This window comes from Xenopus laevis, chromosome 9_10L (genome assembly GCF_017654675.1).
Source record: "Xenopus laevis strain J_2021 chromosome 9_10L, Xenopus_laevis_v10.1, whole genome shotgun sequence".
Lineage (NCBI taxonomy): Eukaryota > Metazoa > Chordata > Amphibia > Anura > Pipidae > Xenopus > Xenopus laevis.
In genome coordinates, this window is record NC_054387.1 from 71,112,310 (window position 1) to 71,129,594 (window position 17,285).

At 39.3% G+C, this 17,285-nt stretch overlaps 1 protein-coding gene and 1 pseudogene across 13 annotated transcripts in view; one reads left to right on the forward strand and one right to left on the reverse strand.

Moving 5' to 3' along the window:
* baz2b.L (bromodomain adjacent to zinc finger domain 2B L homeolog) overlaps positions 1-17,285 on the reverse strand; it is a 159,747-nt gene that overhangs the window by 50,198 nt on the left and 92,264 nt on the right. For all 13 annotated transcript variants that reach the window (XM_018235811.2, XM_041576126.1, XM_018235810.2 and 10 more), the window contains 2 exons: positions 13,591-13,731; positions 2,161-2,340 (listed from right to left, as the gene is read on the reverse strand). In XM_018235811.2, coding sequence (XP_018091300.1) covers positions 2,161-2,340; positions 13,591-13,729 — 319 coding nt within the window. In that variant the 5' untranslated portion in view covers positions 13,730-13,731. The remainder of the gene's footprint in view (positions 1-2,160; positions 2,341-13,590; positions 13,732-17,285) is intronic.
* LOC121398487 lies at positions 4,785-4,954 on the forward strand (annotated as a pseudogene).

The window sequence follows — 17,285 nt, forward strand, 5'->3', positions numbered from 1 at the left end:
GGGCTCCTGGGAAACTGACAATATGTCTAGCACAATGTCAGATTTCAAAATTAAATATTAAAAAATGTGTTTTGAAAAAAACATGTTTTCTCATGGCAGTATCCCAGAGCTTGCAACCATTCTGTAAAATGTAGGAACTGGACGCTTGGATCTGAATAATATTTTATTTGTGTAACTGATAACTGCTGGTCAAGATTGGGCTCCCGTGCACTGCTAAACTGTGAGACACAAGTCTACCTTGGTGTATTGCATTGATGTGTGACATGCCTACTTCTTACAGTAAAGGCCAGTTCCAGCAACCTTCTCAGGCTGGGAGCATATCAGCCATGGGAACCAACTTAATAAGAGTTTTGGAAATATATGGCAGTAGTAGGTTCCTATGGAAAGAACCAGGTGAAACCAACCATGATAATATGGATTTGTGGGCATCAGAAGATGTGCATATCCCCTCTATTCTGAAAGGATTTTCAATTTGCAACACTCCCTGGTGTCATCATGGAATGAGACGGAGATGATATATTCCATCTGCAAACTTTGTTACAGTTCTACCTGCCATGGTAAGTGTGTATTGCTGCCATAGGAATAATCTACCGGTATGTACATGAAGATAGAATACTAAATAATTTCCTCTCCTCGCACAGTTACTCTGTATATTCCAGATCCAGGAGTTTATGTCAGACAGTTAAAGTCAGACAAAGATCTTGCAGGCAAGTTCATACAGGGGGTGATCAATCATGGCTTTGCAAATCAATAGACTGAATACATTTCCATAAATTCATTTGTAAATTTAAGAACATTAACAAAAAATGGTAAAATCATTGCAAAAGATAGCCTTCTACAAACCCCACCACTCTGTCTATACCACTTAGATTTTATTATCAGTTCTCTGCAGTTCCTCCCTTTTCATTCTTTTCTTTCCAAGGTTCCACACAATTTCACCTAATTATTACTTCATCCTCTCACATTCTGTCCTGTCATCCTCACTGCAAAGCTATCACATACATTCTCTTCTAGGTCAAAACATAAAGATAAAAATCAAATTGTCCTTATAATCTAATTCATCACCCTTTTAAAGCAATATCCCCCCACCCCCTTTATATATATATATATATATATATATATATATATATATATATATATATATATATATATATATATATATATATATATATATATATATATATATATAGTGAATAAAGTACCCCTCTTGTAAAATATAAGGATATTATTAGTTACCGAGGAGTTTCATGACCATATAAAAACACGAGGCCGAAGGCCGAGTGTTTTTATACAGGTCATGGAACTCCGAGGTAACTTCTAATATCCTCATATTTTACAACTGGGGGTACTTTATTTATTATAATACACAAATTTTAGTGAGTCATGTGACAGAAATGACATCACTACTCACCGTTTATAACTGATGACATCACTACTCACCGTTTATAAGGATATAATTTACAGGATATTCATGGCTTTTGTGTATTATATATATATATATATATATACACACACATTCCAGAATCTTGTTATCTCCAATTCTCATGATCTGTGTTATCAGTGACAATGGCCCAGCAACCTCATTAAAGTACAGTTCATTATGGTTGCTAAGATTAGCAACCTTAACAACAAGATACAAGTTTAAATGGTTGAAGACAGGCAAAACACAAAAGAAAAATGACTGAAAAGACACTAAGGGCTATCACAGGGCTGCTTAGTTGGTGATGGCAGACAATGCAACACAGAGCCTAAGAGAGTTTAGCTTTGTGCTTTATGAACATCTCAACTTCCCTGCAACATAAATAGTTTATGACACAGGTTGAATTCCCATATTATAGTGTACAGTGTGTAGATGTGATTCTGTATAAGCCACTAATCACAATGAAACTAGAATATCTATATATATATATATATATATATATATATATATATATATATATATATATATATATATATATATATTATATATATATATATATATATATATATCTATATCCAGGGGGGGGGTCAAGTTGTTAGTCACCCACCAGTAAATGTAGATACTAACCTTAGCCCCACACTGAACCACCATACTGTTTAGCTATTTTAGATACAAAGTTATTCAGAAGCTGTTTGGATTTCTGCTTCCTAAAGTCTTGTGTGTTTATTATTAGCCATTACCTGGAAAAGGTGCAAGTTGAGGGTGTGCAGCTAAGGCGGTGGGTGTACCCAGTGTCCCCAAACCACCAAATTCCAAATGCCCTGAGCTGGCTGCATGAAGGCCGAAAATGGGGTGGCTGACCATCGGAAAGGCACTCGACAGATTAAACGGCTGATCTCCAGATGTTCTGAACAAGTGTCCTGTAATGAAATAGAATGCTTTAATTCCTGTCCCCATTAATCTAAATTTCTGAAGTTACTGATACTGGTATTGCATGCACCTCACCATGTACAAATAACACATATGCAGCCTGCAACAAAATCACAGAGGAAACAATGATCACACCCTACTATGATCACACCTACAGAAAATGAACTAGAGAATTTGTTACTAGTTATAGAGATATTGGGTTATTGATAAATAACAAATCGCATTAAATTAATACAAACAAATAAATAACAAAACAAAGCCTCAGCAACAATGTTGTACATAACTTTTGTGATTTATGTTACAGACTGGGTTGGAACATTCTATCATTATTCTGACCGATTCCCCCCACCCCCTTCATTAGATGGTAAATGCCAAAACTCTTCATCCCTTCATTGCCTAGCGTTAGAAACAGAAATACAACATTACAGGGACACATACCAGTAAAACACTTTCACATACACAGCAAAAGCAACATTAACATGCACACCTCTACAGTGTCATGACCAGTTTCAGTGGAATAACTGAATGTTACTGGGCAAATTAATTTTGGCACCCCAAAACTCATTAATTAAAGCTTATTAAGGCCCTGTAGTCTCCCCAACAATCCAGGTCACCCTTGCAGCTGGATGGTCTGATCCTTCTTTAAATCTAGTTTATATCCCATATCAGCCAATTAGGAGAGCACTTTTATTCATATAGGGGTAAATTTATCAAAGAGTGAAGTTCCGCCACTAGAGTGAAATTCTGCAGCTCTCCATTCATTTCTATGGGATTTTGAAAGGCATATTTATCAATGGGTGAAAGTGAAATTTCACCCTTTGATAAATACGCCTTTAAAAACCCCATAGAAATGAATGGGAAGTGGCGGAATTTCACTCTAGTGGCAGAACTTCACTATTAACTTCACTCTTTGATAAATATACCCCATAGTGTTTGAGTATTCACTGTTCACTATGGGTTAAAACTTTGATGTGGAAAAACTTTGCTAGGTGGGCAGCCTTGGCTTCCCCTGCTAAAAATCCTTCTCTACCCCCAGCATTGTAAAAATAATGATAAATATGGGTACATTTCCCATCAAATCATTTCTTTTTTAAATTTGGAAAGGAATGATTTTTTTACCCAGCTTTTGAGGGTAACAGAAAAGCTTATTGATTGATTGATGCTAAAAATATCCAGACACAATGAAATTTCCGGCTAAAACTCAATTAGTCTGCCCAGAAACTAATTTGTTCCTTATTTATCCTTATTTGTGGTTCCAAAACACGTTAGATAAATTGCCACTACGGGAATCATTTATAATGAGGGTATATGTGACTACATGTTAAAGATACTAAATAACTGTTATCATTAACCAAAACTAATGCAAATAGCAATTATTTCTATTTTTTCCCCCCTAAATCTTTAACTTTCATCATTTAGCTGCTTCACAAAATTCTTCTAAGGCCTTTAAATCTTTATCCTCTCGTTTGATGATTCGGCGCAATTTATCATTTTTGAAACTAACCGCATTGTTGATTTGGGCTTGATCTTTTGCGAGTTTAAAATTTAAATGTCATCATTAAGCGCACAGATAAAATTAATTAGCTGATATATTATAAGAGATAAAGTGCAGGCAAACATGTCTTTCATAAAAATAGTAACTGTATTATTAAAGCAAAGTGATTAAACCATTTTTTTATTATCTTATTTTTTTCTTTTTGCACTTGTGTGACCCATTTCTAAGAGCAGTGATGGGTGACTATCCTTCCCTGTTATGCACAGAGCCCTCTCACCTTTGCACCACCATAAATGATTGGAATAGATGAATTCTTGGCCGGGAGTTGGAATGAATACCTGGAAAGCTATGGCATGTTTAGCTTTGATTCCGGCTCACTAAAAGAATCTTTTTTTAGATTCCAAGCAATCACTCATTACCAGACAAAACTGACAGCACTTCTGACAAAGCCTTGTTGTTCGGAATGGGATGTCTACCAAGAATTGATGAAAGGAAATGTATGTGAACATTACCTGAAAGCTCTGAAGAGGTGGGCAGTTGGCACCTGTTTATTTCTGCAGTGATACTAAAGCATTCTATTTATTTCCTTTTAAATGGTATATTTCCTAGATGCTATCTTTTGTAATAATCTCATCTTGCAGTCTGTACCTCTGCTTTGTACATATTGGGGGATGCACCAAATCCAAGATTTTTGGATTCAGCCAAATGCCACAAAGCAATCCTGAATCCAAACCCTAATTTGCATGTTCAGTTTGTGAATAAAAAATAGTTTCAGTTGTTCAGCATTTAAAAGTACTAGAACAAGAAAAGTACATTTTACTGGGAGGTGCCAGTTTGTGAATAGAATCCATTAAGAACTCTTACAAGAGGGAATTTCTTTCTTCGGGTTCTGCATGTCTTCCGCGGGCGGTAGCCTGGGACACTTGGGCAACGGAGCTCATGCCTTCGGGTAGGACTCGGAAGGATGATTCAATATCATCTGTTCTTATCAGTTTAATATCTGATACGTCCCCTTTCTGGGGACCATATTTTAAATGCCTGCTCTGTGGTGAGTACAATTTGATTTGAAAGAAGGGGCTGCATTTCTTCCCCTCTAATGGAATGCATAAAACATCCACCGCATGGTAACCCAGAAAATAAATGCCCATGTGTAAGATTTCTCAGGCATCCCTTGCAGTGACCAGCACAGTTCTTACTGGTGGAACAGTAATATAGCAAGTCAGGGCCTGTGCATTATAGTAACATCATGTTACTATAATGGGAAAGAGGGGGTGCCAGTCTGAGTTTCAAGGTAAGCAATCATATTTACTTTGAGGTGCCTAATAAATTGGTACCCCGTCCCCCTCAGGGAATTGCACTTTGACTGTATATAGCTGGATTTGAGCAGACAGTATGGCTCTGAACACCTCAGAATTAATTTGGCTGCTTCTGTCCTGTGTCACATCATGGATAAACACTAGTGTCCCAGTGCCACTGGCAGCCATGCACGCCCAAGCCATCACACTGCCTCCGCCGTTTTATGGATGATGTGGTATGCTTTCGATCACGCCTTCTCCATACTTTTTTATTGCCATCATTCTTGTAGAGGTTGATCTTGGTTTCACCTGTCCAAAGAATGTTTTTCCATAACTGTGCTGGCTTTTTTATATGTTTTTTAGCAAGTCCAATCTATCCATTCTATTCTTGATGCTTATGAGTGGCTTGCACCTTGCAGTGCACCCTCTGTATTTACTTTCATGCAGTCTTCTCTTTATGGTAGACTTGGATGTCGATACACCTACCTCCTGGAGAGTGTTTTTCACTTGTTTGGCTGTTGTGAAGGGGTTTCTCTTCACCATGGAAATGATTCTGCGATCATCCACCACTGTTGCCTTCCGTGAACGTGAAGGTCTTTTTGTGTTGCTGAGTTCACCAGTGCTTTCTTTCTTTCTCCGGATGTACCAAACTGTAGATTTTGCCACTCCTAATATTGTAGCAATTTCTCGGATGGGTTTTTGCTGTTTTTGCAGCTTAAGGATGGCTTGTTTCACCTGCATGGAGAGCTCCTTTGACCACACGTTGTTTGTTCACAGCAAAATCTTCCACATACAAGCACCCCCCCCCCTCAAATCAACTGCAGGGTTTTTATCTGCTTCATTGATAATGATATAACTAAGGAATTGCCCACACCTGCCCATGAGATAGACTTTGAGTCAGTGTCCAATTACTTTTGAGCCCCTGAAATGAAGTGATTGTGTTAAAAAAAGGCTTTAGTTCCTCACATTTTTGTTCATTCTTTTTGTTTAACCCACTGAATTAAAGCTGAAAGTCTGCACTTCAACTGCATCTGAGTTGTTTCATGTATTTTATTATTATTTATATCTCTGTCCAAATATTTATGGGCCTAACTGTATGTATACTGTACAAGAAGAACTACACAGCCTTCTGTGCAGGTGGGTCTAACAGCAGCCAAACTTGGACACCACTCCATGCATTTGGATGCCACTCAAATAGCCAAACAATAAGCTGGGGGAAGTATGAAATTATGATAGGGTGGCACCCTTTTGGACAATAACTGTTTGCTATGATGCATATTGAAGGTACAAAAGCAAAGATGTGGCTCATTGATGTCAGCACTTAGAGGACAAGTGCACTTCCATTAGACAACAGGGCTTCGCAGGTTGTGATGTTTACTCACTGAGTAACATGGAATTCAAACCTTTAAAAGGGTTGTTCATCTTTGCGTTAATGTTTAGTATGATGTAGAGAGTGGTTTTACCAAAAATAATGAAGGCCAACTGAAATGTTGATTAGAGCTGGCCATTCTATAATTTACCAAAAGTTAACTTGAAGGTGAACCACCCCTAGACCAAGTACCTTACTGCTAGACACTTTATCCATGGTAGGTGCTCCTGATACTCCTATTACATGATCTGATCTCTGTTAAATGAACAATAACATCTAAAAATTAAAGTAATGACAATATATATATAATAAGTACCGTTGGCCTGCACTGGTAAATCTGGCATGTTTGCTTCTGAAACACTGCTATAGTTTATATAAACAAGCTGCTGTGTAGCCATGGGGCAGCCATTCAAGCACAGGATACAGAGTAGATATCAGCTAAGCTCTGTAGAATCCCATTGTATACTATAAGGCTTATCTTTTATATGCTGTGTAACCTGTGCCTTTTCTCCTTTTTCAGCTTTGAACAGCTGCCCCCATGGCTACACACCAGATGATTTATATGAACCATAGTAAGTGTTTCTGAAGCAAACACACCACTTGTACCAGTGCAGGGCAACAGTACATTATATTTGCAGTACTTTAAAACACTTTTTTTGGTGCTACTGTTCCTTCTGTTTAGACTTTTGTCTGTTCTTGACTCTGTTTGATTGCTGCCAACCCATTGCCTACATGTAAGCTTATTTAACCCTTCATGTGCTTTGCTGTGGAACTTGTATGTACCTACCGTGCCTGTATCAGGATTTACCTGTTACATTACCTGTCATTATCTACCTTATGCCTTGCCCGTGCTTCATTAAAGTGCATAGGTTTGCAAGTATGTTCCTGCCTGTATTCTTATTTCTGCTTCCTCCTAGGTACTCCCTGACAGTCCCTGTCAGCAAATTGTTTACCTTCAATCATGTCACAATTGGCACCTCTATGTCTGTAGAATTAGAGAAATATCTGCTCTAAAGAGTCTACTGAAATTCTTTAGTAAGTAAACAACACTCTGCATTATGGTTTCTCTCAAGGATCATTTAGACCATGCACCATTGTGAGCACTAGAAACTTCCCCCCTGACTTGGCATTCTTTAGTGATGAGTTTCATGTTTGAATTCATTTCCAATGTTGCCTAATTTACGTTAGTGAGTCTCTGAGAATCCTGCAGCTATTTGTAATGCTACTGTATGTTTGCCTGACCCAGGTGGGGTGCACTTGGAAACAGCTGACAGCTATATAGGGTACATGGCTGGATGTGTTAGGGAAAGTACATTAGCATTTGTAATTCAAACTCACAGGCACTATCTACATGTATAAAGTATTTCCTGTACAGAGAGATGACTATTAATGGCTATTTTCATTAGAACCTTTTGCTGACGTATTGCAATCATACAGTAAGGTGGCCATACACAGGGAGATCCCCTCGTTTAGCGATGTTGCCAAATGACTTAATCTCTCCCCTATATGCCCACATTGAGGTGGGCGATATCGGGCTGATCCGACTGGCCCAACGATCGGAACAGAATGGAGGCAATACGGGCGGTCGGATTGCGGGACCGCATCAACAGATGCACCCACGATCTGACAGGATTTTTTACCCTGCCCGATCGCCATCTGGCCGACTTTCAGCCAGATATCGATCGGGAACGCCCATCGGATAGCTGCCGACTCGGTCTGTCTGTATCTTTTATCGGCCCGTGTATGGGGACCTCAAGGCAGGAACAGGACAGAATTTTGGATGCTTTGCTAAGCTCTTTCCTTCAGCGCACATCAAAGCTTCTGTTAAGCAAAATAAGAAAATGGATGATTTATCATAGGCAAGGTATAAAGTACCATGTTTTTGGCACTGTTGTGCCTGCTACTTTGGCATACAGAAGGGGTGGCACAGAGGCAGGACCTGGCTGTCCCCTTGCAACACCCTTTGTAATGTGAAAAGGAAGTACTGCAATATATTGTAATGTAGGGTTGTACAGGAAGATGCCCTTAAAGGGATACTGTCATGGGAAAAAAACATTTTTTCAAAATGAATCAATTAATAGTGCTGCTCCAGCAGAATTCTGCACTGAAATCCATTTCTCAAAAGAGCAAACAGATTTTTTTATATTCAATTTTGAAATCTGACATGGGGCTAGACATATTGTTAATTTCCCAGCTGCCCCAAGTCACATGACTTGTGCTCTGATAAACTTCAACCACTCTTTACTGCAAGTTGGAGTGATATCACCCCCTTCCCTTCCCCCCCCCCCAGCACCCAAACAAAAGAACAATGGGAAGGTAACCAGATAACAGCTCCCTAACACAAGATAACAGCTGCCTGGTAGATCTAAGAACAACACTCAATAGTAAAAACCCATGTCTCACTGACACACCCAGTTACATTGAGAAGGAAAAACAGCAGCCTGCTAGAAAGCATTTCTCTCCTAAAGTGCAGGCACAAGTCACATGACATGGGGCAGCTGGGAAATTGACAAAATGTCTAGCCCCATGTCAGATTTCAAAATTGAATATAAAAAAATCTGTTTGTTCTTTTGAGAAATGGATTTCAGTGCAGAATTCTGCTGGAGTAGCACTATTAACAGATGCGTTTTGAAAAAAACATGTTTTCCCATGACAGAATCCCTTTAATATCATGGGACCCAGTAGGTGTAAAACATGTTGTAAACATTTGTGCACTGCATAGATGCAAAGCACAAATTATATTGTCTAACACGTATATACTCGTGTATAAGCCGACCCGTGTATAAGCCGAGGTACCTAATTTACCTAAGAAAACTGGAAAAATTTATTGACTCGTGTATAAGCCTAGGGGTTGATTGAAAATCAATCTGTACCTGCACCCACTGAATAACAATGAAAGGTAGGCCTGCCCACAGTTTAAAAAAAAAAAATTGTAAGCACACCAGTCACAGTAAAATAACTTATAACTCAACCAGGGGCAGAGAGATGGAAAGATGCAGCAACTACATACGAGGCTCCTTCTGCGGCCCCAACAGTGTGCAGGACACATGTAAATGTTTACAGTCCGCAGCAAGAGCTTTGAAATTCCTCTGCTTATTTTGGTCACAAACTCTTCTAGGAGAATATGGCCTGGATGGGGAAGGGGGTCCAATAATCCCATTATTATAAATAAGCCCCTGTTTAGCAGTTGGTGCTGCCATGCTGGTTCCTGTAGGGAGAAGATAATCCATATAGAATACAGGGCTAGCAGTGGGTGCTGGGAAATAACACAACACTTTATACAAAAGGGCCCTGGTCCCCACACCCCATTTTGTGAGCCTATGAATATCAATGAAGTGAGGAGTTACTAATGACACACCCAGGTGCTGAAAGTAGGGGTTATTTTCTTTCAAATACCGTATATACTCCGTATATACGCCAATCCCTCACCGGATCCCTCACCTCCCTCTCCCATATATACTCCGTATATACGCCAATCCCTCACCGGATCCCTCACCTCCCTCTCGCCGGCGCCTCTACCCACGTGGCGGCCATGGGCGCGCCATTTTGGAAGGACGCCGGCAGGGATGGACGCGCCGCCCGGAGCTCCTGGACCTGCTCCGGGCGGCGATCGTGACAGTCAGTCACAGAGTCCTGATGCGCTATGGGAGAGGGAGGTGAGGGATCCGGTGAGGGATTGGCGTATATACGGAGTATATATGGGAGAGGGAGGTGAGGGATCCGGTGAGGGATTGGCGTATGACCCGCGTATAAGCCGAGGTCGAGTTTTTCAGCACATTTTGGGTGCTGAAAAACTCGGCTTATACGCGAGTATATACGGTATGAAGATACTGTAAATGATATAGTGAATGAAGTACCCCCTATTCTAAAATATAAGGAAATTAAATGTTACATGGAGTTTCGTGACCATATAAAAGCATAAGACCGAAGGCCGAGTGATTTTATACAGGTCATGGAACTTCGAGGTGACTTCTAATATCCTCATATTTTGCAACACGGGGGTACTTTATTTATTATAATACACAAGTTTCAGTGAGTCATGTGACAGAAATTACATAACTAAGCTCCGATTATATTCTTTGACATCACTAAGCACCATTTATAAGCATATAATTTACAGGATATTCATGGCTCCTGTATTATATCCTTATAAACAATGCTTATAAGGATATAGCTTAGTGATGTCATCAGTTATAATTGTGGTTAGTCATGCATTTACTATCACTTGACCCTTTGTAACTTGTGTATTATAATAAATAATACACCCCTGTTGTAAAATATGTACAAAGTAGAAGTCACTTTGGAGCTCCATGACCTGTATAAAAGTATTTGGCCTTCGGCCTTATGCCTTTATGTTGTCATGAAACTCCTTGGTAACTTATAATATTCTTACCATTTACAACAGCGGGTACATAATTCAATATATAATACCCATATGCCATAAACAACCTTTAAAATAATACTTTATAAATGTTGTATAGTGATGTCAAGAGTATAACTAATATAAGAAACAAAGCACCACCACTTTAAACTATGGTAAATTATAAGTGACCTTGGTGTTCCCTGACCTGTATAATGCATCCTATGCTTGGTTTCTTTATATGGCCATGGAACTTCTTGTTCCATGAGTAATACTCAATGTTCCCTGTATAATTCAGCCTGCAGCCTTGTACCTTTATATGGTCACTCAACTTCTCAGTGAATTCTAATATCCTTATCATTTACAGTAGGGGGTACATTAGCCCCTAACATACTCAATGTTCCCTGTATAACTCAGCCTGCAGCCTTGTACCTTTATATGGTCACAGAACTCCTCAGTGACTTCTAATATCCTTATAATTTACAGTAATGTGTACAGTATCCTTTATAATACATGATTCTACTCAGAGTTCCCTCCATAACTCAGCCTGCAGCCTTGTGCCTTAATATGCAGGGCTGGATTTTGCCTGAGGGCGCCCTGAGGCCGGCATCATCTACCGCCCACCAGCGCGCATCTGCCAGCACCTACCCGAACTAGACCCCCCCCTCAGGATAGTGCACATGCGGGATTACGTGATGCACAGGCAGGCATCCGTCATTATTCCCCAGCCTCCTCCACCTCCCCAGGATGACACACAAGTGTGATCGGTGGCAGTTGGGTCAGGAACTGCATAGACCAATGCTCCTAGACCTCAGGGTTCCGCACACGTTGCCCCTTTATCTGTACTGCCCTAGGCATTTGTGGCCCTGTCACAAATCCGGGCCTGTTAATATGATCATGGAACTTCTTGGTGAATTCTTGGCCATTGTTTCAAGAGAATATTCTTTCCTAGGGTCCCATTCTTAGACCCAGGCCTCTCTGCAAACCTACCTAATATCAATGCCACAAAGGCCATGGGATAAGATCACTTACAAGTCCTACAAATGGGAACTTCTTTTAATTAAATCGTGTTTTTTCAAGACAAGGCTATCTGTGTTCTGTTGTAAGCATACTGGTAACTATGAAGCACTAGGCCGCTAATGGAACATGAAATGTCAGCCTCTTTCAACGTCTGTCACAGTGAATAATCTCAGAGCAACTGACTGCTTCATGTTATGTTAAAAAAAAAAAATTGCATTGTCTCCTTTTTCTGGGTCCTCATTCTGTACCATTCAAATAAATAATGAACGTAAACATTATTTCCAACTATAACACACTAAATGTTAATGTAAGGTAAATTTACCACAAAATACCTGACTTCAAGGGGTCACTTTTGCACTTTTGATTGAGTTGCACCAAGTTAATGCCTTTTTGGCAATTCCTGGGAAATAAAGCTGCACTGTGGGTGGACTGTGTGCAGATTTTGCACCTTAAATTTGCTTTGTACTGCAAAAAAGCACTAGTAAGTTCTGTGAAGGTGAACTTCCCCTTTAAACAAATGCCTGTAATTCAGTTAATGTATAATGCATTTCACTTAACAGCTGTGCCTGGTACTGCTGTAATGAAAATCTCTTTATTTAAATGTAACCACTGCAATACACGGTTAATTCCCAATGAAACACATTCCAGTGGGCAGAATAAAGTTCTCAATAGGTATATTAAGCTCATGATTAATGTTCTAGGAGAAAGCTGACATTTTAAATACTGTTTTTCCTGTAGTGTTGATGAGACTTATTCCCTGTTGAAATGTCACACGGCGCGGCTTAGACACTTCCATACCAAACAAGCCGCGCTCCGAGAAATGTACATAAATAGAGATAAATAAATAATACACTGGGTGCAATGTGACGGGATGGGAATGCAAACATCAAGTAGAGCTATGATAATAAAATAACAATGGCTGTCATCAGAGCCCTTCGATAAGCTATTTAATGCCTTCATTAGTTATTGGGAGGGCAATAAGCTCTCTCTTCAGAAAAAAATTATCATTTTCTGTGTTTGGAAAACAAATTTTTATTTACACGAGAAACTGAGATTTGACAGTGATCATGATAAAATAAGATAACTGTGATAATTCAGACTGTTTTCTCCAAAATGCAATTAGATTCTCATCATTTTTGTATAGTGAAGCTTTCTATACGATTACCCTGATTGGCTACATGTCTTGCAACTTCATTGGCTGTTGCTGATCCCATACCAACATCAGGGAGAGAAAATGAATGAGTGATTCTAACTGGCAGTTACAAAAAAAAGGCCAAAAACATGTATTTTATTCTTTATCCCAATTCCCTTTACTATTTATCTGCTACTGCTCCTATCTTTTATTAGAGATATATCACACGTCGATTTTTTACAAAGCAATATTATGAAATTGTAAAAACGTCTGTGGAAAATAAAGAGTGTTTTTACATGAATATATAAGCCAGAAAGATTTCTAAATTACCATGATTCTACTCCCTCAAAAACTTTTGTATTAGTTCCCATTAACCACAAACCATCTAAACATCATGTTAATTTGAGCTTCATATACACATTGCTGCCCTATAATAATGTCACTAAATGTCACTGTTGTACTTTGCAAATAAAAAAACCCAATACCATATACAGTACATTGGACGGAGGATGTAAAACTAACAGGACAGTCTTACACCACTCTTTTTCCTAGAGGTTACTGTGACCTACCGCAAGCAGTGATTGTGGAGCTCAGAGGTGTAACTCCAGCAGAAAGGCCTCCTTTAGAAACAGCAATAGATGGAGTCGAAGGCGAGGACGGAGTTGCTGATGATGGGGTTGATGTTGTTAACCTCTCTGCAGATTCCATATCTGTGGGAAATAGGAAATATGATGCTTTAGAGTATGCATGATACTGTATTATCGTAACCATAGGCCCATAATAGTTTGTCAACAATTTTTTTTTTACATTTTACTCTCTAGTCTTCATAAAGAGTCCATGGAGCAGTATGGTTAGACAGGTTTTGCCTTACCACTATCGAATCTCACCATATCAGAGTTAGTCTCTCCAAATTGACCTAGAATGGGTCAAGGTACATTTGCCCATCAACATGATATCAGAGCTAGAGATCAGATCTGATGTCAGAGCTAGTTGTGTTTGTCCAGAATCATATCACCCAAATAAAAGACTGCAAGGTCACCGCAGATCAATACTCTGGAAATTACTTGGGAACAGTAGCGTGTAAGATTAATACCCCTTCCAACAATGGGCTAAAGCCCTAAATTGTCTCTTGGGGGCTGGCTTCTGGTAAAGGTATATGCTGTCCGAACCCAGTTCTTTAGCCAGCAGGTGTCCTTGGTGAAATCAAAATGTATCTAGTCCGATATTATATGTCTGTCATGTCTAACTGTGCTTGTTGGGCTACAGTTCCCATTATCCCCTGATTGCCATCTTTAGATGCAGTAAGCCAGATCCTTGGCAGGTTGGGTCTATATGCTGTTCAGAATAGCAAAGTTTAAATCACTACATTAAGAGCTTGTTTTTAAATTGAGTAATGAATAAAAGTAGAGTTATTTTGCAATAAAAGGGTTCGTTTGCAGAGATAGTTTAGCGAAATCCATTTGATTGGCTTCTACAACCTGCCCATTTGCTTCCGTATGTCATTGTCTCTTAATGTTCCCATTTTTGCACACTGCTGCAAAATGGTGGAGTTTCATAAATAAACTATAGCAATGATGATAGGCTGCACACAGACAGAGCAATTAATGCTGGGAAACAGAGAACACTCACTGGCGCATCAGTCACTCTGCTTGTGTGCTCAGCATATGGTAACAATGTAGAGAGGAGCCAGGACTCGGGAAGGTGAAAAGAAGGATTTGTAACGCTCCACAATAAAATCCCATTGACCTTCTTATGTTCCATGCACATTGGCTTGTAAAATGCAAGCCAATAATACTAAGGAAGATGTGACAATATTAGTTTGAGGCAGCACAAGGCAGCATATTATATAACTGTAAGTTTTACATTCTGGCCATGCATGGGTTATAAAAAGAGATGTGTGTTAAACCTTTAGTTTCTTATTACAAGACAAACATTAGTTTGCAAAAGACAATGCTTTTCTTGCCTGAGGATTACTGGTAAACTGTATAGCAGTTGTTCCCTATACCTCTAAAGCTGGGGGTGGGGGGGATTTGATGGGGTGCAGGCCTTGACTGTCGATCTGTAGAATTCTGGCAAATGCCAGAGGGGCTGCTGTACGATGCCATAGACAGGCACTTTTAATTGGCTTTTAGAAAGGGCAATGAATACATGAAAAAAAAACTTTCCAGTAGAAAGGATCAGTTCAGCAAAGGGATTCATACAGGGATGGCATTAATAGAAATCAGTTTTAGACACTGAATACAAAACCAGAATTAAAACAAGATAGTCCAGCCTTGTGATTAACATACTGAAAACATATGCAATAATATATGCCCCCAGAAAGGCATGGGCCTGGTTCCTTGTGTTTGCACCTCAAATGGGCTTGAAATGGTCTCAAAGAGAAAATCCCAACATACAGCCTTTCAGCTGTTGCTGAACTACAACACTCTGTAGCCAGTGTCAGCTGACTTGATTCCAAACCCTCCTCATGAGAGACAGCTTGTGCCAGCTGACATTGTGATGGTTTAGACAACTGTGATGTCACATTAAAATTCACACTGATTTCTTAATATGCCTTTTTGGAGATTTCTGTATTTGATCAAAACAAAACATGGCTTTGCTGCACTCTAATAAGCCCCACTTCCAGATGCTGCTGTTGAACTACATCAACTGTAAGCCCCTAATAGCAAAACAGGGGATGGTGATGGTGAGAGACTGAATTACTACAGCAATGAAGCTAGAATATTCAAATATACTGTTGTGTATACTTCTTATACAGGTATGGGGTCTGTTATCCAGAATTTTTAAATCTGTTTTTTAACAATCATTGCCATCTAATTAGAGACCTTTGTAAGAAAATACATATATATGTATGTGTGTGTATTTTATATTAAAAGCTGTTATTGTGCTAGTAACGTCATAACGAGGAAAGTGAAAGTGCTATTTTTGCTTCAAAACCTCTGAGATGAGTTGGAGCGTGTGGTTTACCAGCAAGATATTTGTGGTTTATTTTAAGGGGCTGTGCTAACCCACATTTAATTTGAAAAAAATAAGCAGAAACCCCACACCTATCAAAGCCTTCTTGCTTTAAGCACTCACACTTCAGCAGAGATGGCTATGTGATTTGAAACGACAAGCCTCTCATGATTATTATTGCATTAGAGTAAATCATTTTATTAGAGCTGACATTTCCAGGGCCCTGACATTGGCGAAATATTTCTGGTTGGTTTTTACCCTCTTATCTTATAGCACTTGAGTGTGGGGGGCAGCATGGTGCTGCCTTGGATAGCATTGATGCTTTGCATCACTTGGGACCTAGGTACGATTTCAGTCAGAACAAGGAGTTGGTATGATCTACTTGTGTTTATGTGGGTTTCCTCCCATGCCATAAAGACATGCAGGCAGGATAATTGGCTCCTGATATCATTGACTATAATGAATGTGATAGAGACCTTAGATTGTAAGCTTCAGTGGAGCAGGAAATTATTTATATTCTCTGTAAGCGCTACAGAAGTTGTTGGTACTATATGAATAAAGGATAATAATATGACATATAGATTGGACAGAGATGCAAGATCAGATCTGAAGCAATTCAGGGGCATCTTGGACATCCCTGGCACCCCCCCCCCCCAACTCACTGCTTTGGAAGACTTAGGTTGACAATTCTATCCATTTCAGTAGGGCAGATAAGTTCAATTATATTATAATATTACTGACAGGAGGACAGACCTGTCACTGTGGGAGACTGAGGGAGAGGGGCTGAAATCCAAGAGAATACTGACAAATATGGTGTAGTTGACAGGTTTCTGCACTGAAGAATGCAACTTTAGAGGGAGCATACCAAGAGTGTAGGGCAAACCTTCCAACATTTTAGAAATCGAAAGAGGGACAAAAAAAGTTTTGCCAGGCAGAGTGGTGTGACATGTTTTGACCACATCCATTTTTGTGGCCGCACCCCCAATTACCATGTTCATTTTACATAATTTGGCAGGTTATGAAAGTTTGAATACATTTCTGTGATTTTTATGTGTTGCTACAGTTTTGCTAATGAAGGTGAATTACCCTTTAAGATACAAGTCACAGTTTCCTCAAGAGATTTGCTTATCTTAAATTGTTACAATCACTTCTTTGCTTATCTTAAATTGTTACAAAAGTATCTAAGTGCACCTGCCACATATACTGCCAATTGAGTTTTAGAAATATTTTCTGGCTGTTCAGTGCAGAAGATCAAACAGAAAGTTGGGACAGTAACAATCCAGGACTGGGGTTTGAGCTGTCGAAATCA